The sequence below is a fragment of the Diabrotica undecimpunctata genome, chromosome 2 (genome assembly GCF_040954645.1).
Source record: "Diabrotica undecimpunctata isolate CICGRU chromosome 2, icDiaUnde3, whole genome shotgun sequence".
Classification (NCBI taxonomy): Eukaryota; Metazoa; Arthropoda; class Insecta; order Coleoptera; family Chrysomelidae; genus Diabrotica; species Diabrotica undecimpunctata.
This window is the reverse complement of record NC_092804.1, coordinates 67,872,710-67,897,960: the sequence shown is the minus strand read 5'-3', so window position 1 is coordinate 67,897,960 and position 25,251 is coordinate 67,872,710. Positions and strand designations below refer to the sequence as shown.

General features: G+C 31.5%; 1 protein-coding gene across 2 annotated transcripts in view; it reads left to right on the top strand.

The window, feature by feature from the left end:
• Positions 1-25,251, top strand: part of ana3 (rotatin homolog anastral spindle 3) — a 131,025-nt gene that overhangs the window by 876 nt on the left and 104,898 nt on the right. For both annotated transcript variants that reach the window (XM_072523064.1, XM_072523063.1), the window contains exons 2-10: positions 745-932; positions 2,958-3,250; positions 6,861-7,140; positions 13,434-13,571; positions 16,896-17,138; positions 19,329-19,495; positions 20,011-20,230; positions 21,602-21,863; positions 24,993-25,195. In XM_072523064.1, coding sequence (XP_072379165.1) covers positions 745-932; positions 2,958-3,250; positions 6,861-7,140; positions 13,434-13,571; positions 16,896-17,138; positions 19,329-19,495; positions 20,011-20,230; positions 21,602-21,863; positions 24,993-25,195 — 1,994 coding nt within the window. The remainder of the gene's footprint in view (positions 1-744; positions 933-2,957; positions 3,251-6,860; positions 7,141-13,433; positions 13,572-16,895; positions 17,139-19,328; positions 19,496-20,010; positions 20,231-21,601; positions 21,864-24,992; positions 25,196-25,251) is intronic.

Sequence of the window (25,251 nt, the reverse complement as noted above, 5' to 3'; positions counted from 1 at the left end):
GTATTTTTGTATTATCATTGGTATCTAATTAATTATCTTAAGTATTATGTCTTTTAATTATACATAAAGATTTTAGTGTCCTTCTTGAGGGCTTCTAGTTTATTTAAGCTCATAGTCTTTAACATTTTATAAATGTCTCTGTCAGTAATGTTTCTTTAGAGTACCTATATTCTTAATATCTGTAACTTAATTTTTTGGTATGATATCTCCACTAAACCATTTACAAAATATTTAAACTAGTAACTTGGGAACATACTTTTCATGTGATCCCTTCAAAATACCTACGATATTTTCACCACTTCTAATAAGATATTTTATTCCATTTGACTTGTGAAAATCCCTCTTTTTCATATTCCTAAAATCATTTTTTATTATAATTGCCTATTATAATTTGTGGTACAGTATCTAAAATCCCTATAATTGTTCCCACTATTTGCTGGGACTACTAATCAAGGGTAGCTCAGATTCATAGTTTTAATTTACATTATTTAATTGCTCACTAACTTCTATATCGTTCTAATGAAAAGTTGACTTATCAAAAATTATTATCTTATTTTATTTTTGAATATATTTCTTCCACTTTTATTTTACCTTGATATTTAGGATTCATGTAAAAATAGTTTTATAAGCATTTTAATAATGATATCTTTATCTTTTTACGTTTCCAATAAAAGGTAATTAAAATTACAAAATATACAATATAACTGGGCGTTTTAATGTAATGAATTTGTATTTAATTTTTAGGACACAAAATTCAAGAAATCAGAGAAAGAGCCCTTAAGAATATTATTTCGAAACTAGATAATGGAGTTGTATTCGACAATGACTTGGCCAGATGTAAGGAATTGCTTAATAAGTTGCTTAAATGGTTCTTACTTGAACCTAATAGTCAAGAAGAATTGGTTTTAGCGTTACTTAAACGCATTTTAGAGGTAATTAAAGTAACTGTCAGTACTACTGAGCACCTACATTTTGTAGTTATGTTGAAATCACACAAATTACAGCTCTGATGTTGCTTATTCTTCTAATTTCTATTGTTATTGATCTAGAATTTTAAAAATAATTTATATCAACAATTACTAATTTATACAGAAGTAAAACACTTCACATTTGTATTTAGGTATAAAATATATAATTAAAACTTTTTTAAAAAGTGTCGTCAAAATTTATATAGGTGCATAACGTGACATTTTCGATCTAGATCAGATGATCCTCAGTGCCTTCTAGACATCCTACAATGTATATACAATGTAAAACCATATATTGATGTCACAGCTACAATTTTAGTGTTAGCTCCAATTACAAAAGAAAGCACTGAGGATGATCTGATCTAGATCAAAAACATCATGATCTAGATCAAAAGTTTTAATTATATGTTTTATACCTAAATACAAATGTGAAGTGTTTTACTTCTGTATAAGTTTTTTAAATGATGGTATACAGCCAACTACTGGGATTTTCCCATTAATTTTAATTTTTTTTTAAATTACTAATTTATTGTCACATTATTCTTGTCAAATCAGCATTGGTATTCATCCTCAAATGAACAAAAACTTAGTCTATATCTAAACAAAGTTCACACTCTAGACGAGGCAGTTTTATTTGTGAGTGTCAATAGAGGCAAATATTGTAAAACTGCAATGTAATACATTATGCAATGGTTAAACCATACAGAGATACCATTGAAGTTAAAGTTATGGTATTCCTTCGTTTGTCATAGGTTAGATTAGGTACAACATGAGTGGATGCTTAACCACCCTTTGATTCAACCTCAGAGGTTTATGTGGCTCATCCCTAGGTTTTAGTTGTCCCTTCAGGCCAGCCTTTTTAACAAAGTCTATTATGACCTTAGGTAAGACTTATATGCAGTTGTAGGGCTTGAGTTAATAACGCTCAAATGTATTGAGTGTTATCTTATCCAACTCTATGCAGTTACCCAGAACATGTTCTGCCGTCTCGTCATCAGTGACAGAATTCCGAATTTCTGTTGGGAGACCTAAGATAATTTGCAGATCATTCCTATTCATATCTAGTAATTCTTTTAATTTCTTCTTCAAAGGTTCATGTATAAAAGCCTTTGAATGTTGAGACTTGTTTGTTAGTACAATTTGTTATGTATTGTTTGTGATAGAACATGATTATATGACAGAAATCCATTATATTCTGGAACTATTTCCTTGCAGTGTCTCAGCTTCTGTCAAATATCTTGTGAAGATTTACGTTTTGATTTCCAGACTGGCAGTAATTTTCAAAATACAGAAATTTACAAAAGTTCCTTTTTTAGAATATTAATTATTTTGAAAATGAGTTCCATAAGCAAAAATGTCAAATGAAAAATTGTATAATGTATGATTTGCACCAAATAAGAATTAGCTAGAAGCAAATTATTTTACAATACTACACAGTGCATATGATTTCATAAGATTATTAGTATTGTGCCTTAATATGATTAGCATTGCAGGCTTCTAGCAGAAGATGAGGATACTCTCATCAATAAACAAATTCGACCTAGGAAGTTAAGATGAGAAGGCCAGTTATAATATTCAGGTGGGGAGCAAAGAGGATCCCAGGCTAGTCTTAGACGAGAATCCTCATGGAAAGAGGATAGGAGCCAACCAAGAACTATCCAAAGGAAGATTCTCTCATTGCTCAATGACAGAAACAGATTGACAAACTTTGTTCTGGCAAGAACTCCACCAAGAAGTAAAAGGAAAGAAATGAAATCAATACAGCATGTTTGAAGATATACAAAGATAGAGTTTTGTTATGACAGATGGAATCCAAACAATATTTCAAAATATAGATCTTTTAGTTGTGCCATATATACCTGTATATATGTTTATATTAGTATTTATTAAAGAACTATGCATACTTTTACTAAAAAAATCTGTTTAAAAGCACTTTCAGTGTTTACTTTCATAAAAAATAATATTAAAATAGTTTTTTTTTTATTTTAGTCTGAACATGGAAAAGTTTTAATAGATCATATAGGGAAAGAAACTATCCTCCACGAGTTACAACAAATTAGTACATATCTAGAAACAAAATTTATACCATTGTTAAAAGAAATTATTAGTCTAGTTAATAGTTTTGACAATCATGTTGTACCCCCTTTGGAGAGTGATGTTCCTTTAAGCTATAGAAGTGCTACAAGTGCAGAAAATGATGGACTTACTGCAAATTTGGGTACAACAGCTACTGCTCAAGAGGGATTTTTACATAAGGAATCTTCTGCTGAACAACAAACAGCGTAAGTTTTGAAGTTTTATTTGAATAGTTATTGTGTGTGTTTAAGAAGGATTATCTTAATGATTTTTAATGGAAAATATATAAAAACTGAAATATTTGAATAGTAAGTAGGACTGCAGCAAAATATTTGGCTTAATTGAGTTTTCAAATCCTCATGAGATTTTTTTACATTCTTCTTCATTGATTAAACCTTTATTGGGAGTGTATATGTAGATTTATTGTGATTGCTAGGTACATACTATGTTATCTTACCCACAATCCCTATTATCGTTGAGATACTCTGCATTAGCTTAATTGTTGGGATTTTGGAACTGTTCAAATAATTTGTCCCCACCTACATTTTTAACAGTTTCTCTGGTAATTATTAGTTTAGTTTTAGCAATTTACATATAATATTCTACTTATAGTATCTATCTGTTACGGATGTTGATACTATCTGCTGCCCTTGTATTTCGATAATGACCTCTGAAGTGAAAGTCGTAGAATTCGTAGAATACCTTACTGACTAATGGGCGTTTGTAGAAATGGTTTAACCGTGTTGAAATTTCGGTATTGTTGTAATTAAATACCCATTTAGAATTTTCCTGATAATTGTATCTACTAATAATTGTTATACGAGTGCGTATATCTATAGCAGTTTTGCAGTTTGTAGAAACGGTTTAACTGTTTTGTGTGTGCATTCGATAAGGTACGTTAACTTGTCAAAAAATAAGTGCAATTTATTTTTAAACTTTTTTTATGTACTGTGTCAAAAACATGGAGCATTTAGAGGTGAAAAGTTTCAAACAAGGACAAATCTTAGATTTGTATGCGCGACAAATTATTTTGAATATGTTGATATATACAACAAAAACAAATTCCGATCTGACTCCAACACAAATTGTTTCTACAACAAGTACAGTGCTGGGTGTTAGCGATAGGACAGTCTGGAAAATTCGTCAGGAAGGATCGGATCATAATGGAGGCTTACCCAAAATTCTGAAAAACCCACGTAAACAGACCAAGAAGGAAACCAATCGGGAGCTTACCTACGATGAGAATATCAGAAGCCAATTGAGAAGACTTTTTCACATGGAATTTTTCTTAAAGAACATACCTCCCACAATGAAAGATATCCTGGATGCCGTTAATTTACACGAACATTTGCCTAAATTTTCCAAAAGTACTCTATATCGACTATTGCGAGAGATGGGGTTTGTTAATGAAAAAAGAGGAAAGAAAGCAGTAATGATGGAACTTCCTGACATAATAAATTGGAGGCATTAATTTCGTAGAAAAATACAGAATTATCGAAATCAAGGATACAATATTTTTATATTTGACTACTGGTCTAAATGATCCAAAACAAAGAGGTCCGAGATTTGTATTGTTACATTTTGGATCTGATAGAGGTTTTCTACCAAATTCAGAATGTGTATTTTTAGCAAAAAAAGATTCAGGCGACTACCATGACGAAATGAACGGCGAGTCTTTCGAAGACTGGTTTGAAAATAAACTAATCGCAAACCTCGCAAAAGGAGAAAAAAATGTGGTAGTAATGGATAATGCTCCATATCATTCATGCAAACAAAATTTCCCAAGAAGCTCCTGGAACAAACAACAAATTCAAGAATGGTTACGAGAGAAGGATATATTTTATGAAGATTATTTAAAGTCAGAACTATTGGATGTATCAAAGAGTTATGCAGATATATACGACAAGTATAACATCGAAACTTTGGTCGAGAAATACGGTGTAGAAGTATTACGATTGCTTCCCTATCACTGTGAGCTTAATCCAATAGAGATGGTTTGGAGCCAAGTTAAACATTACGTTGCAGCCCGAAACACTGACTTTAAAAAAGATCGTGTGCAACAACTGCTCCATGAAGCGTTTGCCAATGTCTCTGCTGAGCAGTGGCAAAATTATATACAGCATGTCATCAGAATTGAAAAAGAAATGTGGATAGCTGACAACCTACAAGAAGATATCCTACCGGTGATTATCACAGCCAATACTGACAGTTCCAGTGAGGACGATTTTTCCGAAATGGAGTAGAGACGAGACACTGTTATTGTAAGTCTTATCTTTATTCATTAGGTAGCGTTTAGGCTACATAAATTTTTATTCTTTTATTAACGTAATTTTATTCTTTGGTGTATACACACTTTTCTTTGTAATAATTGTTGAGACTGTTAATAGTAATAATTGATCCAAGTTGGTATATATCATGTCGGTATATAAATTAACAATTTAAATTTGTAGCCACCATGGAGCTACGAATTTTTTTTTTGTAGCAGTTTCCCTAGTAGACTCCGTTCTGTTGTTACACCCTGTATAATTTAGTAAAAAAGATTTCAAAGAAAATAGTTTTATTAAATTTTGTGTAATTTGCAAAATCTTGAAGTTGTAAATAATGTTATATTTACTTCTAATAGGATTGCATGATTTAATGTTATTGTACAGGAGGACCAACGCGGTCCTCTATTACACCTGCAGACTATGAACGTGCCTAGCGGCAACGTCGCTTCTTATAAGCACTGTACTGAAATCCTCTCGTGAATTTGTCTATAGATGTGGTAGAAGTACCTTGATTTGAGACGGCTTCTACAGCAGCTGGCTCATTTTCCATCACTGCTGCTTCCCCCTGAAGAGTCCCCGGAATGTCAGCTTAGGCACTCGTTGATGGTGTTGGTTGTAGTTCTAGTCCAGGAGTGATGGAAATCGGATTTGCAGTGAGTTTCACCGGCAGTTGTTCATTACTAAGGCTCTCATCACAGTCTGAAACAATCACAATATGCATTTAAAAGCAATTGAGAAGAAACGTATGTTAAAATAATGTTATTTAAACAATTGAGACCTAAACTACTCAAATATAAACTTATTCACTGTTAATTAAATAACTAAAAAGTTTACTGCAATATGAAACCATACCATATATATTTTTTTAAAATATCATTATTTTTATGTTATGTTAAGTTACGAGTACTCACCAGATGAAGATTCATTATTCCTGTCTGAACTGGAAAGATATTTTGATCCAGAATCACTATAATCCTCATTTTCGTCGGCATCCATAACGAAAACTCACCATTTTTAATAAAAATGTGCAAGTTCAAAACACGTTCTTAGAAGTGACGTGATAATTTAAAGTGATAACGGACCAACTTAGGATTTGTACCGTTATTATAGTGACACTTGCACTTAGACCACTTTTAATCTGAAATATTTTGATTTTGTGTGACGGACCGGATACAAGTGGTGCCATCTCTCCCTCAGTAGATATAATTAGGAGTTTTTTAGCCAATTTTATTCTGAAAGATATTTATAGCGAAGCCTTCTGTACAAAAACCGCAAATTTTAAAAAATATGGAGTTTGACCATTATTATTCTGGTCGCTTTATTTATAACTAATCAAATAGACTATATCTAAGTTTCTTGTTTTATAAATAATATTGTATCTATACATACGTGTTTTCGTTTGATTGATTTTTTATTGTTTGTTCGTTGGCGAAAATAATAGAATAACACAGACTAGAACAATAAGTACATAAATTTTATCTCAAATTGTAATTTATATTAATCTGTTAAATATTTTAAATTATCACATTGTTATCTAATATTTTTCTAGTGCTGGAAAAATAACAGAATCTAGTCTTACTACTCCATATGATGATCGTACTTACAGAATACAAGATAATTTGGAATGTGAAGCGGTAGTTCTCCCAAACATATATTTCGAATGGCAGCCACTCATAGAATCTGACAGACACGTTTTAAATTCCGTGGAAAGTTCTCTAATAAATCCCCCACAACCTTCCTCACTTCTTCATTCGTGTGAATTTTTTCGAGATGTATTGTTACATGATTTTCCAGCAGAAATATTTCTTCAGAGACCAAGAATAATTTTGGTAAGTTCAATAAATGTATCAGTGAAATAATTTATTTTATTTATATTATGAGTTATTGGGATATTTTTTAACACTTAAATTTGAAGTTTAAAAAAAAGGTGACTTTGAAAAATTCGCGGGCTACGTACATTCGATTTAAAATTTTTATGTTTTTGTTATGTTGGTCATGTCCCCAATATATGTTGACATTATCAGCCATTTGGCGTGTTTAGGTTGCTGTCCCAAAAAAATTTTTATAAGTAATACACGCTTTTCACCGAAGACCGGGAAGATGTTAATAACGACAGCTGAACGTTAACAACCGGTGCAACCGTTAAAGAAGTAACGAAAAGGAGGCCGTAGGTCAATAACAAATATTGACTATTGAATGTATAATCGTCATTACTACACCATGATAATGCCTCAGCTAATACGTAAATATAAATACAAAATAAAATAAATAAATTAAATTAAAAACCATCGCTCCATGTTTAGACGATAAGAAATCCATACTCCTCCTACCTGATCACACCCAGAGTACCACATCCCGTTCTTTGTAAATACGGCACTGTCATTATGCCTCAGTATTAATAGGGCTTGTCCTCCTTTTACTTTTTCCTGTTCCCTAAAACTGAAAGGACGGAGTTTTGCTATGATTGAGGAGGTAAAGTCTACATTGCTAAATAAGCTTAAGTCCATACCAAATGTACACAACAGGAAGGTTTCGAGGATTGGAGACTTGAACATGTGTAGTATATCTTAGGGGGCAATATTGAACGGCAAAAATACATAAATATTTTTTTTTTGAAAAAGTCACCTTTTTGTAACAAAACCTTATATCATAACTTCGACGTCAAAAATCATCATCGTTTTGATTGAAATTATCCTAACTCATGTAAAGGTTGTTTTATTTAGCAGATTCTTGATCATGGTCTTTTCTCTATTTCGTTTCATTGTGTAGTACCGAACTTACGCATGTTGTCTTCAAAATTATGTTCTTGTTTCTTTAGATTATGTCACCAATATCTTGGCACATACTGCGCATGCACTAGGTACTTCTTTCATAGCCATCTTAATTTCGGTACTCTATATTTTGGCAAAGACCGGCAAAGATGAGTCAAAAATAATCTATGACCTCTGTATCCACAGTTATCTATTTCTTTGCTGACCTATTGATTTAAAATTCAATAGGATTTATCATTGGACCAAGAGGAACGTATGTACCAGGGTTCAAGGCTCTAGAAATTTTCTTTAAGTGTTATTTTACAGAGAGGCGGACAGACAATGACACGTTATCAAGAAGGACCTCTTCTTCTTCTTCTTCTTCCCCAGTTTTTCTTTAGGGGTGGCAGTTCCTCATTCTTCGCCGCCACCCATTTCTGTCCATCGGGTCTTCTTCCATCTTCTCCTCAGTTTTCCTCTACCTCTCCTTCCATCAACCTCTAACAGCTCTATCCTTTGTCGCACATAGTTTTCATTTCTACCTCTGACATGTCCAAACCATTGCAGTCTTTGTTCTTGAATCTTTTTTGAGACTGCAATCACTCCGGCTCTTTCCCTAATCAAGTCGTTCCTGATCCTGTCCCTTCTAGTGTTACCCAACATTTATCGTAACATTTTTATTTCAGCTACCTCCATCTTCTTTTCCTGAATCTTCAGGCCACACTTCACCGCCGTACACCAAAGCAGGTCTCACCACACTTTTGTATTTCTTTCAGCCCTTTCCTGATTTTTCGATCAAAGAATAGCCTGCTTATTCGATTCCCTTTAAGCCAACCAGCCTACATACTGTAGGCAATTTCTCTATGTATTGTCACATTTTCGTTATTTAGGAGCCACTCCTACTCGTCCTAGTTTTTTTCTAAGCAATTCTATGTCCTCAACCATTTCTCTTCCTCCCAACTGCATATACTCCGTTTTCGTCCTGCTAACCGTAAATCCTCTCTCTTCAATAGCCCTTCTGCAACTCTACAACTTCTCCTCCAACATTTCTTTGCACTCCTCTACTAACACGATATTATCAGCAAAGAGCATTGACCAAGGAGCCCCCTTCCTTACTTTCTCTGTCAGTACATCCATAACAATATTAAACAAGTAAGGACACAGTGAAGAGCCTTGATGCAAACCAACAGTCACTTGAAAACTTTCGGTCAATATGACACAAGTCCTTACTTTGGTGTACGCTCCCTTATACATATTCTTCACAAGCCTTACGTACTTCTTAGGAACCCATGTTCCTCATAAATCTTCACAGCTATTGTCTAGGAACTGTGTCGTACGACTTCTCAAGATCCATAAATACCAAATGCAACTCTCTTTTCTTTTCGCCGTATTTCTCTATCACCTGTCTCAAAGCAAACAAAGCATCCATTGTCCTCCTTCCTGGCATAAACCCAAACTGTTCTCCGATCGATGCTTCTCTCCTTAACCTTCGCTCTACAGATCTCTTCCAAATTTTTATTGTGTGCAACATTAACTTTATCTCTCTATAGTTCTTATAATCCTGAATGTAACCTTTATCTTTATACAATGATACCATCACACTCTCTCTCCATACATTGGGCATCCTTTCTTGCTCATATATCCTTCTCAACATTTCCCACACAATATCATCCTATTTCCTAGAGTCCTAGAGTCTTCCAAACCTCCACAGGTATTCCATCAGGTTCTATTGCCTACTGCCTTACCATTCTTCGTCCTATTTAAAGCCTCGACAACCTAATCTCTCGCTCCCCGGTATTACATTCTCATTTGGGATTCCGCATCTTCTGTCTCTCCTCTGATGTTTTTCTTTTAACAAATTTCTAAAAGTACTCATACCATCTCATACCAACTCTTCATACAGCTGTGCAGACGATCTTTTCTTAGCAATAGCTACACTTTCTGATCTATCTGACTTTCCCTTCCACCGCTACTATAGATAACATACTGGTATTCAGTCTTCACAAAGAACGTATTAATGCCAGTCAAATTCTATGCCACTTCAAAATCAATCACGCTTTATCATTTCTTATTCCCAAAACTCCATGAACTCTTTCTATTCCCTCTCTTTCTCTACCAATATGTCCATTCAAATTACCTCCAATAAAATACTTTTTGTCTACAGAAATCTCGATCATCTCGCAATCAAGAGCACTCCAAAATTCTTCCTTTTCCTGTTTTTCATACCCTACCTGTGGGGCGTAGGCCTAAATATGATGTTCACATTGATATTACCTGTATTCAGTTGGACACTCATTATTTTACCACTTCTTCTGGTTACCTTTACAAGGTGTTCCTCCTACTCGTTGTTCAAAATAATACCTACTTCATATCTGCCGTGACTGTTAGAATTACTATATATATATATATGTATATATATATATATATATATATATATATATATATATATATATATATATACATATAAGAAAAAAGAAGTACTTGTGACTCGTTTGGAACAAATATATAACTGTTTTGGATGGGTTGGAGTCAATAATAGGGCTATTGGTTAACTATTTTTTTTATTCTCGAGCTTTCAATTGTGTTTACAATTATTATCAAGAGCTAAAAAAGACAAAATACTTACAAGGTTGAACTAAAAAGAAAAAACAATTTTTGTTAACTTACCAAATAAAAATTAGTTTGGTAAGTAAAAATCACTGCTTACATGTTCAAAATATTTAATACAAAAATGTTTTTATCTAACAAATGTTTCTCTGAAATTTTTTTTTTTTTTTTTTTATAATTTTGAAAACATTTTTTTTTTTTTTAATATAAGAATAATTGAATTTATAAATAAGTTCAAATAGCAACCAATTACAAATAGCCTCAATGTCATAAATGCCAACATAAAATTTTTATTTTTGACAATTATATTGCCAAAAGTAAAACTTCGTTTAAACATTCTTTTTTGTTTAGTAACAAAAAGAAGAAGATTTATTCACCCTTGACAGATGTCTGAAAGAATGTGACAGATATATGGAGAATTAAATATGACATTTTACAAGTTTTATATATAAATCATAAAGAAAGAATATAATTATAAATTTTGCTTAAAGTTTGAATTTCAGATCTCTTGTTTAAACTCTTATCATTTTTGCTAATACAAACCATTTCCAAAAAAGTCCTTTTAAATTTATTACTTTCACTACATAAAATTTTAATGTTATCAAAATCCATAATATGGTCTTTATCGATTACATGTTCTGCCAAAGCACAAGATGGTTTTTTAATTCTGCAATCACTTTTGTGAGAAATAATGCGATTTGAAGAAATCTTTCAAATCGCATTATTTCTCACAAAAGTGATTGCAGAATTAAAAAACCATCTTGTGCTTTGGCAGAACATGTAATCGATAAAGACCATATTATGGATTTTGATAACATTAAAATTTTATGTAGTGAAAGTAATAAATTTAAAAGGACTTTTTTGGAAATGGTTTGTATTAGCAAAAATGATAAGAGTTTAAACAAGAGATCTGAAATTCAAACTTTAAGCAAAATTTATAATTATATTCTTTCTTTATGATTTATATATAAAACTTGTAAAATGTCATATTTAATTCTCCATATATCTGTCACATTCTTTCAGACATCTGTCAAGGGTGAATAAATCTTCTTCTTTTTGTTACTAAACAAAAAAGAATGTTTAAACGAAGTTTTACTTTTGGCAATATAATTGTCAAAAATAAAAATTTTATGTTGGCATTTATGACATTGAGGCTATTTGTAATTGGTTGCTATTTGAACTTATTTATAAATTCAATTATTCTTATATTAAAAAAAAAAAAAATGTTTTCAAAATTATAAAAAAAAAAAAAAAAAAATTTTCAGAGAAACATTTGTTAGATAAAAACATTTTTGTATTAAATATTTTGAACATGTAAGCAGTGATTTTTACTTACCAAACTAATTTTTATTTGGTAAGTTAACAAAAATTGTTTTTTCTTTTTAGTTCAACCTTGTAAGTATTTTGTCTTTTTTAGCTCTTGATAATAATTGTAAACACAATTGAAAGCTCGAGAATAAAAAAAATAGTTAACCAATAGCCCTATTATTGACTCCAACCCATCCAAAACAGTTATATATATATACATATATATATATATATATATATATATATATATATATATACATATATATATATATATATATATATACATATATATATATATATATACATATATATATATATATATATATATATATATATACATATATATATATTATATATATATATATATATATATATATATATATATATATATATATATATATATATATATATATATATATAGTAATTCTAACAGTCACGGCAGATATGAAGTAGGTATTATTTTGAACAACGAGTAGGAGGAACACCTTGTAAAGGTAACCAGAAGAAGTGGTAAAATAATGAGTGTCCAACTGAATACAGGTAATATCAATGTGAACATCATATTTAGGCCTACGCCCCACAGGTAGGGTATGAAAAACAGGAAAAGGAAGAATTTTGGAGTGCTCTTGATTGCGAGATGATCGAGATTTCTCTAGACAAAAAGTATTTTATTGGAGATAATTTGAATGGACATATTGGTAGAGAAAGAGAGAAAATAGAAAGAGTTCATGGAGTTTTGGGAATAAGAAATGATAAAGCGTGGTTGATTTTATATATATATATATATATATATATATATATATATATATATATATATATAATATATATATATATATATAATATATATATATATATATATTTATATATATATATATATATTTATATTTATATATATATATATATATATATATATATATATATATATATATATATATATATATATATATATATATTAACAGGCAACTATCTCCAAGATCTCTCGACTTACTCCCTTTCCAACGAATTTCCTGCACACAAAGTACACCAATCCTTATCCTCGGCGAGCTCTATTCCTTTACCTGTCTTGCTTCCGACGTTAAGCATTGCAATTCTCAGGACTAGCCTCTTTGGCCCTTTTCGTCCTTTAAGGGGTAGCCCTAGGTCTACCTTTCTTCCATGGTTTTAGCAAGGTTTTTACTGCCGGATGCCCTTCCTGACGCAAATCCTTCTCCTCTATCCAGGCTTGGTACCGGTACTGATAGTTACCTAGCTACTCAATTCAACCAGCAACTATCAGAGGCGGAGTTATCAAGAAGGACCTGACGAGTCGTTAATAATGAGAATTTAATTAACGCTTAGAATGGAGAGTAATTTTTTTGATAATTTCAAGATGTGTTTGAAATGTCTTAATTTAATATGTAATGATTGCAATTTGTAATTTATTAAATGTCTTAATTTAATAATAAAGTCTTTTGCAGGAATTTTTTTCTTTGCTGAATTGTGGATCATTTAGAATCACTAATTCCGTACTGTCATGCTTATGTGATTTGACAACAGAATTGCAAGTAAGAATCAATCATTGTAATGATGTATCATTACAAAATTTTAAATTGAAGGTAAGTTACTATATAAGTATTTGTAAAAAGACGACATAAAAAGCAAATAAAGTGATATATGACAATATTATTTTGTTATTATAAATGAACATACAACTTATTTTAATTTCCGTTTATTTTCATAAAATTTATGGCATTTTAAAGTTGTTTAAAACCATAAGATAGCATTAGTAGAAAAAATAATAGCATGTTTTGATTGGTTTTAAACTACATTTAATGATGAAATAAAATGATTTCTCATACTTCTAATTATGTCCATCATTAGGTACTCTAGGAAAATGTTCAAATATTTCAGTTATGGTAGCTCCCACTTCTTTTCTGTTTTACACAGATGTAATTCTTGATGTTATTATTCGCTTGGCATGGTCAAATTTAACATGTAGACTGAAGGATACGACGAGGTCTCGTAAAACATTCATAATGCGAGATTTGTCTTTTTAGTTTTGCATATAGCCGATTGCTATATGCAAATCCAGCCGAATGCAAAGTTTTTTTCCAAGACAGTACAAAAAATGGCCACTTCTGTACTCGTTGAAATACATATTAATTAGTCATCAGGGGTCTGAATGAAGATCCTGAAAGGAAAAGATACGTAAACCTACGTAGACCCACCAGCCAGGGGAGAAAAACGGAAAAATCAATTTACAAAGAATCTATACGTGCGTCATAGAAAAAATATTTCAAATAAAAAATGTATCTGAGATAATTTTGAACAGAAATGTTTATTAACACTTTTTGTGTAGAATGAACCGTTTTCTTAGAAACAAAGCTTGAAGCGACCGAAGATTTTGATGGTCAGTGCGCGTGCGAAATCAATTATACAAAATTTCTATCAACACGACGGTAAAAATTTTATTTTTGTTTAGATTTGCAAAGCAGGTAGTTCCAAAGTGTAAACAATTATTTACAAAGATTTAGCATTGAATACTTTAATTGTTAATAACATTCTTACTGATCGAAAACGTCTTTTTACCCCATATTAAAATGAAATTTTGTGATTGAAATCATATTTTTCTGTGGGCATAATTGATTAGAAAATGGGGGAGTGCTTAAAAGTGCTTGCCAATTGTTTCTGAGAATTTTCTCTCTTGCATTCATATCATCTAATTCTCATAGAACTATCATATCTTTCTTCAAATTTCTTGTAGAACTCCTCTATTATTTGTATATTGTATTCTTCTATAATAAAAAACTGGGAATATAAATTAGAACTAGACTATTGAGATGCTATGTATTTTCTGTCCTTTTATATGAAGTTGAAACCTGGACAATTACGGACGCAACTGAAAAAAGACTTGCCATCTTTGAAATGTGGTGTTATCGAAGAATGTTGAAAATATTATGCACACAACACGTAACAAATACGAAAACGTTAAGAAGGATGAAAAAAAGAAAAATTCAACACTATAAATGAAAGAAAAATGAACTACTTTGGTCACATACTAAGAAATGAAAAATACGAGCTAATGCGATTGGTTATACAAGGGAAAGTGGGAGGAAAAAGAGGACAGGAGAGACGTCGCACATCCTGGTTGAAAAATTTAAAGCAGTGAATCAAAAATTTAAAGCAGTTAAAATGGACCGTGATGATCGCCAATGTCCTTGAAGGATGAGGCACACAAAGAAGAAGATTCTTTTGTCGGATTGTGAGCGGTGGTAATTGAGATGCTAATTTTTTTTATTCTAAATTTTCGTAGTCTCTCATCCACTGCTTTAAAATATAAGATACTGTGTTTATTCTTAACGTCAATTTTTCTCCAATTTTATATCCTTTTATTTTACGTTTATTTTTGTATTATTTTGCCCATGATAATACTGAATAGAAGGGAGCTTAATACGTCTACCAGTCGGTGTTGTGAAGTAAGTTTTTCTTTATCTTCGCTTGGAGTTGGTTTGGATTATTATATGTATATGTATACAGTACATACAGTTTACTATGGAACTGGAAGAAAACGAATAACTATCATTTTTAGATGTGTTAATAATAAACAAGTAAGTGGGGCCCATAAGACACACAGTATACCGAAAACCCACACATACCGACAAATATCTACATGCCAATTCACATCACCATCCTGCACAATTACATTCCGTCATTAAAACCCTGATGACACGAACAGAAAAACTGACAGATGAAGAAAATAAAAACAAAGAAATGCATAATCTGAAAACACCGCTAAGACAAAACGGCTTTTCAACATATATATATATTTAGGGATTCTACAGTATTCACTGCCTTCCCTCGCTCAACATATACCATTGAAAAGGCTCATAATGCTTAAGAAAGAATTAAGGACCCAACAGAAGGCGCAAATTGACGCGATTGCATAAGTCATTCTACCATATGTAAAGGGTATAACAGAAAATAGGGACCAACCAAAGAATCAATGTTAGACGAGAAGAACAATGAAATGCCATCGAAAGGAGGGAAAAATCGTTGTCCCTTGCACAACATGTCTCAAACACAGTACATACAATATACCTGAACCAATCTACGATGCTAGCTAACATTCAAATTAAAAGAAAACGGGAAATCAGAGAATAAATAGAAATAGAATAAAATCACAACAGTCAACACAACACAACACAAAGAGATGATGCAATAATTGGAATATAATAATAATAAATGGAATTGCAATTCCAATAACATTGAAAACGGTATTAAAGAAAAAGTCAAAAATACATCAGGCCACAGGACCGACTAGTAGGACCCCGCCTACCTGCACACGCACAGGACCAATCACAAGAAGCTTTGTCAAGGACCGGTCAAGAGGAGCGCGCCTCGATCGGCTTTAGAATGGTTTTTATCAAAACAAAAATTATTCAGCGCGGAGTCAAATCCGGAAAACCATAGAAAGCACATATAGTTCACGCGGAAATTTCACTTATTAGTAGACAAATTAATACCCCACTTCTGTGATATTTGTCTTTTGTATAGGAAATGTTTGGACATCTTTCAATTGGACAGTCAAATGATTTTAATAGGTTAATAAAACATGAAGACCTGTTTATTGTATTCAGTTCATCTTTCAATTAATTATTTGTTATGCGTAGAGTAAATATGGCAACCATACAGGACCTACCTGATCTGAACTCTCATGGTTTACTCTTACTTCTAGGAAAGTAAGATTATTGATATTTGTTGTAATCTTTGTTGTAGTTTTAATTTGGTGCTCAGTAAATTCTATAGCCCTTCTGTCTATAATGTTTAAAATATTTCTGTCATGTTTCCCAAAAATATCACTATTTTTTTTTGTTTGTTTATATATCTTTATAAATCCCTTGCGTTCTTGTTTCTCCAACTTAAAAATATATTTATTTTAGAACACTCTTCAGCTCGATTATGTAAACACTAACCGCAGTCAATCTGAAACAAACCGAGGTTCAGATGTTAATGAAATCCAACCTGAAATTCGTACAAAATTTGAAAGACCGGAAGAGATTGCTGAGCTTCAAAAACATCAAGTGTCAACTGTGAAATATTGTCTTTTCTGTATAGATTCGGTGTTCAAATATTTGTGTGTTAAGCCTGAAATTACAAAGAATACAAGACATAGAATTAATCAAGTAAGTAATCATTATTTTTTCGTATTTACTTTTTTTTAGATACATATCTGTAGAAGAAGTTCACAACCTCTGGCATTAACCAAATATTGAAGTTCACCAAGAAAAATCAGTGGGCTATGTGAAATAAATGACATAGCCGATCTACTTGTACAATTCTACCAAGAACACAAAATTATAGTAGCAAACACTTGGTTCCGGATGCCGAAAAGAAGACTTTATGATGAAATACCCGGGGAGGTAGCAAATACGTTAAATAATAATCTACAGTATACAGTGCGTATATTAAAAGTGGATACGATTGAGAACACATGGAAAGCTATAAGAAATAGTATACAAGAAACACAGAAAAAACAAACTTCAATTTGACGGGTAATATGTGAAAAATGAATGGTTGACACAGGAAATTTTATCATTAATGGACGAAAAAAGACTATATAAAAACAGAGATGAATGTGAGTACAGGTGAACACATCAACTTATTATAAGACTAATAAGAAAGAAGAAAGAAAATGGATGAACGAACGCTGAGAAACTACAAAAAAAAGCTTGATGATTTCAACATGGACAAGAAAATTGAAGAATTTGCAATATAAAAAAAGAGAATTCTTTAACATCAAATAATTATTACAGATAATAATCGATTACTGATGGATCAAAAATACATAGAACAAGAATGGGTAAAATACATATAGGAAGTCCTCAAGGACAATAGAATAGAACCACAATGGAGAGAACAAAAGGAAGCGTTACTGAATATATTAAAGTACCAAATATCTCATACAATAAAACTAGCCAAACCTCAAAAAGCGGCAGGTCCTGATGACATATTATATGTAGAAATGTTGAATCTCTTGGACGAAGAAACCCTAGTTAACAAATTATATGATACAGCAAACTTCACTCAAAAATTGTTGTAATCAATATTTATTCCAATACCCAAAAATGATGGAGCCGATAAATGCTCCCATTTTAGATTAATCAGCCTAATGAATCATGCTCTTAAAATTATCTTGAAAATTATTCACCATCGAATATACATAAAATGCGAACAAAACTTAAGCGATGAACAGTCCGGGTTCTGTCAATTGTTGGGAACCAGAAAGACGCTCTTTAGTCTTACAGTGCTATTACAAAAATGCAGAGATCAGCCAAAATTTTTATACGTGTTTCTTAGATTATGAAAAGGCGTTTGACCGAGTAAAACACACCAAAATAAGTGACACACTGTATTGGAAACAGACAGCCTCAGTCAAAATAGACAAAACACTGTCCAGTAGTGTCCCATAATAAGAGGAGTATCAAATACGTTTACACGAACGTTTTAAATATTTTGGAGCAATAATTACGTCTGATCATGATGCCATTGAAGAAATAAAAAGCAGAATACATAGGCAGCAAACCGTTGTCTTTATGCACCGAATAAAAGAATAAAAAGTATCTCTAAAATGGTTTGTAAGATAGTAAAATAACTAATCTCTAAGTAAAACCACAAATTGTAAAAACAATATTTATTTTCTAACACATAGGACGCTTTTCGACATGTCTGTCATCATCAGTTATAAATGTAGGAGAAGCTAAATGGACTTATTAAAAGACGATTGGCATATGGAATATCTGATTATTAAAAAGGACTCCAAAAGTCCAATTGCTCTACTATGGGTACCATTTTGGAGAGAAAGGATGGGACCAGAGCAAAATGGTACCCATAGGAGAGCAATTGGACTTTTGTCTTTTTAATAGTCAGATATTCCTTATGGCGTTGACAACCTAGCCAATCCTATTTTAATTATACTTCGTTTAGCTTCTCTTACATTTATAGCTGATGATTACAAAGATGTCGAAACGCGTTCTATGTGTTAGAAAATAAACATTGTTTTTACTTAGAGATTCGTAAGACAGATTAGTAACAAGGACAATAAAATATACGAAACGTGGACAATGAGCCGAGCAAACGAAGAAAAACTCGATTTGAAAGAAAAATACTTTAAAAAAAATTAAAAAAAACCAATATAGAATATGAACAAATATAGAAATAAAATAACTTACTTAATAACTATGTATAATAATAATAATGATCTCCAGGAGGAGATAATGTTACTATTATCAAAAAAAAATTAACAATACCACTTTTATTACTTGTACTCAATAAATATCGAACATATGTTTTACTAATATTTCGCGTGTTTACAGGTAGCAATTAATTTTTGCTTAATTCTACTCGAGAAGATATTGGAATTAATGACTATGTGCATAGAGAAAAACATTTGGAGTAATAGTCCAAATGAAACCTCTGTAAGGATTTTGAGGGATCTCAACGAAATATTTGTGAAATATGGAACTTCATTAGAATATTTCAGGTAAGTTTTGGATTAAGTAAATCAATTTTTCCATGCATTGCTGTTATTAGTTGTAGATACTAGATACTTTATGTATCTAAGTATAATGTCCACAATAAATCTAAGTTCCTGTAGTTGGCTGTATACCATATATCACAAAATTTTTTATTAAAAATCCTTTATAAAAGGTATATAATTTAAAAACCCAATCGGGCTATATCACAAAACGTTTTCGGAATCCATATTCCATCATCAGTGTCTAGGTATACATGTAAAGAATTACTAATCTGTAATTTTGAGATCAACTGGTCGCTGGTCCTTTTTATACTAATTTTTTTATTTACCAAATGTAGGAAGGTGAATATATTTTTACAAATATTTTTTTAAAACATCATCTATCTCATCCTTTCCCCTACAAAATACGAAAAGTCTATATTTACACATGGTATTGAAAGTAAATATTTTATTAAAATATCAATAATCGAAATTGATTATTGTAATGATTAATCATTGAATATTTTGTTTTAATTTTTCAGAATTGAATCAGTATCATCCGAGAAGAACCTTCAATATAGAGTTATTTATCTTTATTTGCTGCACAATAGTACAAATTTATTGCAAGCTTTGGTTCCATATTCCAAATGTGATTCAGTGTTACCAAGGAACCTAAGAAGTGCTCTTTCAAATTCTCTGTTGGATGTCACATTTAGCCGCCTCTATCCTGAGGTTCATAATAAAATTTTTACTTATATTCAGGTATGACTAAAGTTTACTCTTAGTAAGTTTGTTCATACAGCCGATTCTGGGTTAGTCACTTCTTCTTATGACACTGTCCAATTATGGACGTTGCCAAATGAGTTGCCCATGTTATACGGAAGATGGCAGCTCTGTTCATTTCTATTCATGTCCTTAGAAGCCATCTGCAAACATTTGGTAGTTATTCAATTTGTGGTTGTTAGATGCAAATTTTTCAAAAAGATTTAAAGCGACGTAAATATATTATTTAGTATTGTTCTGAAGCTATTTTCTCGTGTCATCTTAATACGATTTACTTTTTTTATTGGGAATAACCCACAATTTTACTTTAAAATAAATTTATTTTGACGTTTCGGTTTATTTCCATTTATTTATTTATTTCCACAAGTGCAAATCGTTCCCAAAATACAAAACATTAGTAAATTAAATAAATGTTGTTTTTTTATTTGGTAAAAAAAATCATCTAATAACTTAATTTTATCTGACTTCCATTCATATTGACTTCAGACATATATTATACATTTTAAAGTAGATGACTTTAAAATAATATTGTCAATATTTTTGTGTTGTGTTCCTGGGACGACTTTATTGGAAGAAAGTTCATTCGACTACATGAAACCAACTTTAACTTAAGAATGCCTGTCACGAAAATCATAGCATGTGATTTGCCTTTAATAAGAAATGATGACAGTTAAATTCTTGGTCTACCTCGTTTTCTTCTAATGGACAGAATCCATTTTTCTATCTTTTTTGGCCATATATTTTCAGGCATTCTCTGCAAATTAAATTATTAGAATTTTTTTATTAAGTAATAAAACAAAATTTGTTTAATTTAATAATGTTTTGTATTTTGAGAACGATTTCCGAAGTGGGAAACGAAACGCAAAATAAACTTATTTTAAATTAAAATTTTTGGCTTATTCCCAATAAAAACAGTAACTTAAACTATTTAATATTCTCCTTAGATAGAATCTGACCAAATTTTCATTTTTACTGGATATAATCTTTTGTACCGACATTTAAAAAAAACATTCCCTAGTTGAGTCAGTTTTATAAGTAACATTTGATATAGATGCAAACGGAATAGCACACGTTTCTTCAAAAGATATAGCTACTGGAAAAGAGAAAAAAATTCGCATCCAATCTTCCGGTGTATGGCAATAAACAGAATTTTTTCGTTGTATTTTAAAATATAAAATATTTATAATGATTGGAAGTGGAAAGATCCTAATTGAAAAATGACGTTTGTTAGTTGTTTATAAGTAGTTAGCTTGTTAGTTACGTAGTTGTTTATAATAATTATATATGATCGTCGAACAATGATTGTTTCGGCGATATGTAGTAGATAATCTTTAAAACAAATCTTTTCAGAATTTTTCTCCGGGAGATGAAAAGGAACATTTAAGAAAATACAAAGATGTCAAAAAAGTGTGCCAAGGAATGACAGCAACCGTTAAATTCCTTAAAGAGTACAAAAACCTTAGTTATGCCGAAAACATTAAGCTCGCCTCAGATGCTCTAGCCAGCATAGAATTTCACAAGGATTTGGATTTTGTTAAAGTTTTTGTTGATGTTTGTTCGGAAGGATTTTCTCAGATTGCTGATGACCCTCTTACAGTAAGTCTAGTAGAAGGTATGTGAAAATATTTTTACAGTAAAATTAAACGTTGTTGCTTAAGTTTGCAGACGATTGATGACGCATTTTCGTTAATATTTTCGCCTTAGACAAATCAAAGAAACCTAGTTCGAATATGACATTATTTTTAACAGGAACTGTTTAATTCTTGAGAGAACGACTATTAAAATTCAAAAAATAGCTAATGTGTAACCATTGAACGACCCATCAGAAATATTGAGTGCCCCTGGGTAACAATATAACTACCTCCGAAATTTGAGAGCCAATGTAGAACAATAAGACTCACAACTTTCTTTTGTTAGGCCTCGTTTAGCTGTCTCTTAGGTGTGAGAACGTCTGATCTTAGAAGTAAAGATGAAAAATGAGTTTAGCTGGAACAAATAAACCAATGTATTAACTAATCATGTTTATTGTACATAAATAACTATAAAAATTGAAAATTTTAATATTAAATTAAAATTGAACAAAATCACACAGCAAATCTTGCCTATAAGCTTTACAAATATAAAATGATACTTATGGCGTCACTGAATAACTGTTGTTGGCTTCAAAGGATTGCAGAATGTATAAAATTCCATACAACAAGGAGAACAGGAAAAATTAGGCAAAAAAAACTACAAAAAGTAACCTTGTGTTAGCCACTTCATATATATCTTAAAATATTTCCTTGCATATGAAAATTGAAAATAATTACAATATTAAATAACAAATAGCAAATTGGCATGGATAAAATGAATATAATAATTATTAGATGAATTAGTTAAATTACAATAAAGATATACTAACTGTATATGGGAATAATACATTAAAAAATAAAACGTGGTTGTAGTTTTAAGTTAAGACAAATACGAAATTATAAAAAGGCAGATATATAAAAAAATGATCAACTAGAAATGTTAGTACTCACCATGAACTCACAATGAATTTTCAATCCAAGCACCAGCTTAAATAATAGAAAAAATCATTACTAGTCTCCCTTTCTCAAGCATTGAAGTGTGACATGCCAGGACAGAGTTGTCAACTGACAAATGTCGACTAAAGCGAGGAATAGAAATTTATATGTACCATGTCTGTGGCATAGAATAGACTGAATTCAAATACAGGAATTATAACTGAAATAAATGTAGATTGAAAATGAAAAATAAAGCTTAAATAGCATATTTAGTTGATTAAAGAATTAAGCGCCAACTATTTTTAAAATAAAATAGTAAAATAAAAGATAAAGTTAATAAATGAATAAAATCAAAAAAAATTGAAATACAATAATTATTAAAAGAAAAATAACAAACATGTGACGTTTATAACGTTACAAATTTTTTGAAATAACTCCAAAATAAATTTTTGTTTAAAATAATGCATTTCCTGCTCCATTTGATGACACTGATTTCGAACCTGCAAGAATTTATATGATCCGGCTTTTAAGCTTTTTTAGATGATCCTAGATAACGATAACCAAAAAACAGTTTTGATTTTAAAGACAATTGGTGCCCCAAATGCTACGGTGAGGTTTTTGTAGCCTGACCTTACCTTCTTTTATGAGGAGAGATGCCAAAATGTAATACTTACCTGGGTCCTAGCACGTGGGCAGAACTGCCTCCAAACCTCGCTTAGGAGATGTTCTCCTACGTGACCACGATGATACCCGAGACCAAAGGTGTTATTGGCCGACCATCGCTACCAATGTCAGAGACCTACGTGCTAAAAAAACACTCTCCTCAGCAATGTATTACCAGCCGGACCGCCTTGGGTGGTACTCATCATCGATACGGAATTCATCTACCTTTTCTTTCACACACTTTTTGCACTGGAGACTGCTTAACCCTTCTCTCCCTATTCATGCTCAATTTTCGCCACGTTGTACTTTCCTACGGCGATGTTTGCATCTCCTTCACCAGGTCCGTGATTGACTGTAGTCTGTCGCCCAGCTCTCACCCAAACATATTCCGCTCGGCTCTCTGTCTATTACATATTAACAGAGTGTGTGACTCTCTGTAAAGGTAGGCCTTAAAACATGTCCTGTGGGCATCTCGATCAGGAAGTAATCCAAATACCGGTGCCCGCAGTTCATCCATCTTTTCAGATTCGGACTCTCGTCCAATCCTCTTACCACATTATAAAGAACGTTTCTCCCTCTTCTTTTTTTAAAGGTTACCTTGCCATGTCTTCATTTCTTCCTTCATATATTCTTTCTTTCCTTCACTAACTAGTGCAAATGTCCTAAGAGAAAAGAAATGTCCTAAGAGTTTTGCAAGCAGGAGAACAAGGGAAGAATAGAAGAGGAAAACCACGAAGGAAGTGGTTTAATTAAGTCCGTTCGTACTAACATAGAAGAAATGGGAACAAAGGACTGGGGAGAACAAGTGAAGGACCGGAAAAAGTTGAAGAATCTAGTCAAGACTATCGAAGCTAAGGACCTCTAAGGCCTGTAGCGCTTTAACATCTCCCAAAGCTCACTGATAACCACATTAAATTCTAGGTAATAAATAATCTGGTTGTAACAAATATTTTTCAGGTAAATATAAAATAAAAAATATGTAAATCTTTTCATAACCTTGTTAATTACCATGGAACTGTCTTTAATGTTAAGCAAAAAAAGGAAAACTGTTAGGCAAACAAACATTTCCGCGTAAAATATGCAGTGCACATGAATTATATCAAAAGGATTTACTCTAAATATCTTCTTAATAATACTGTAAAAGAAGATTATAAAAGGATTTTTTTATTCAAATTACTTATTTCATATTTTCATTACTAGAACAATTTACTTTCGTACTTCTTATGCTAAACAGTAGCGTGGACTATTGGTTGTCGATAATCTAGCTGTCAATAATGGCTGTCTAGCGATAATCCGAAACATATGCAAATTTGTGAAATATACTTTATGCAAGAAGACTCAATTATTAACTGTAAAACAGTACATTACAAGAGATAAAAGGCGCATAATAATTGCATTAATATATTTATATATGACATTGTTCGGTGGATAAATAATATACCAATACAAAATAGAACTGAATTTCATATGAGAAGTCGATATCCTTTGAGAAGTATATTAGTATACTGCATACCACAATGTTCTTGTTGAATCTGTCATTTGTTAAATACAAGAAATAATTTAAATTTCAGATATTATCTTATCCTTACTGAACCATGCTATGATAGATATTCGACTAGAAACATACAGGTTATGTCATAAATCTGTTGTTACCTATATCGGCCCTAAATTGAATGATACCACAGGGATTATTGGATCGCAAGTATTATTCTTATTAAATTCGAAGATTTTGGTGGAGATGACTTGCTTCGGACTAAACAGTGACAATCTAGAGGTGCGTATTTTCATTCAGTTAATTTTAAATAGTCGATTCTAATTACATTGACTGGA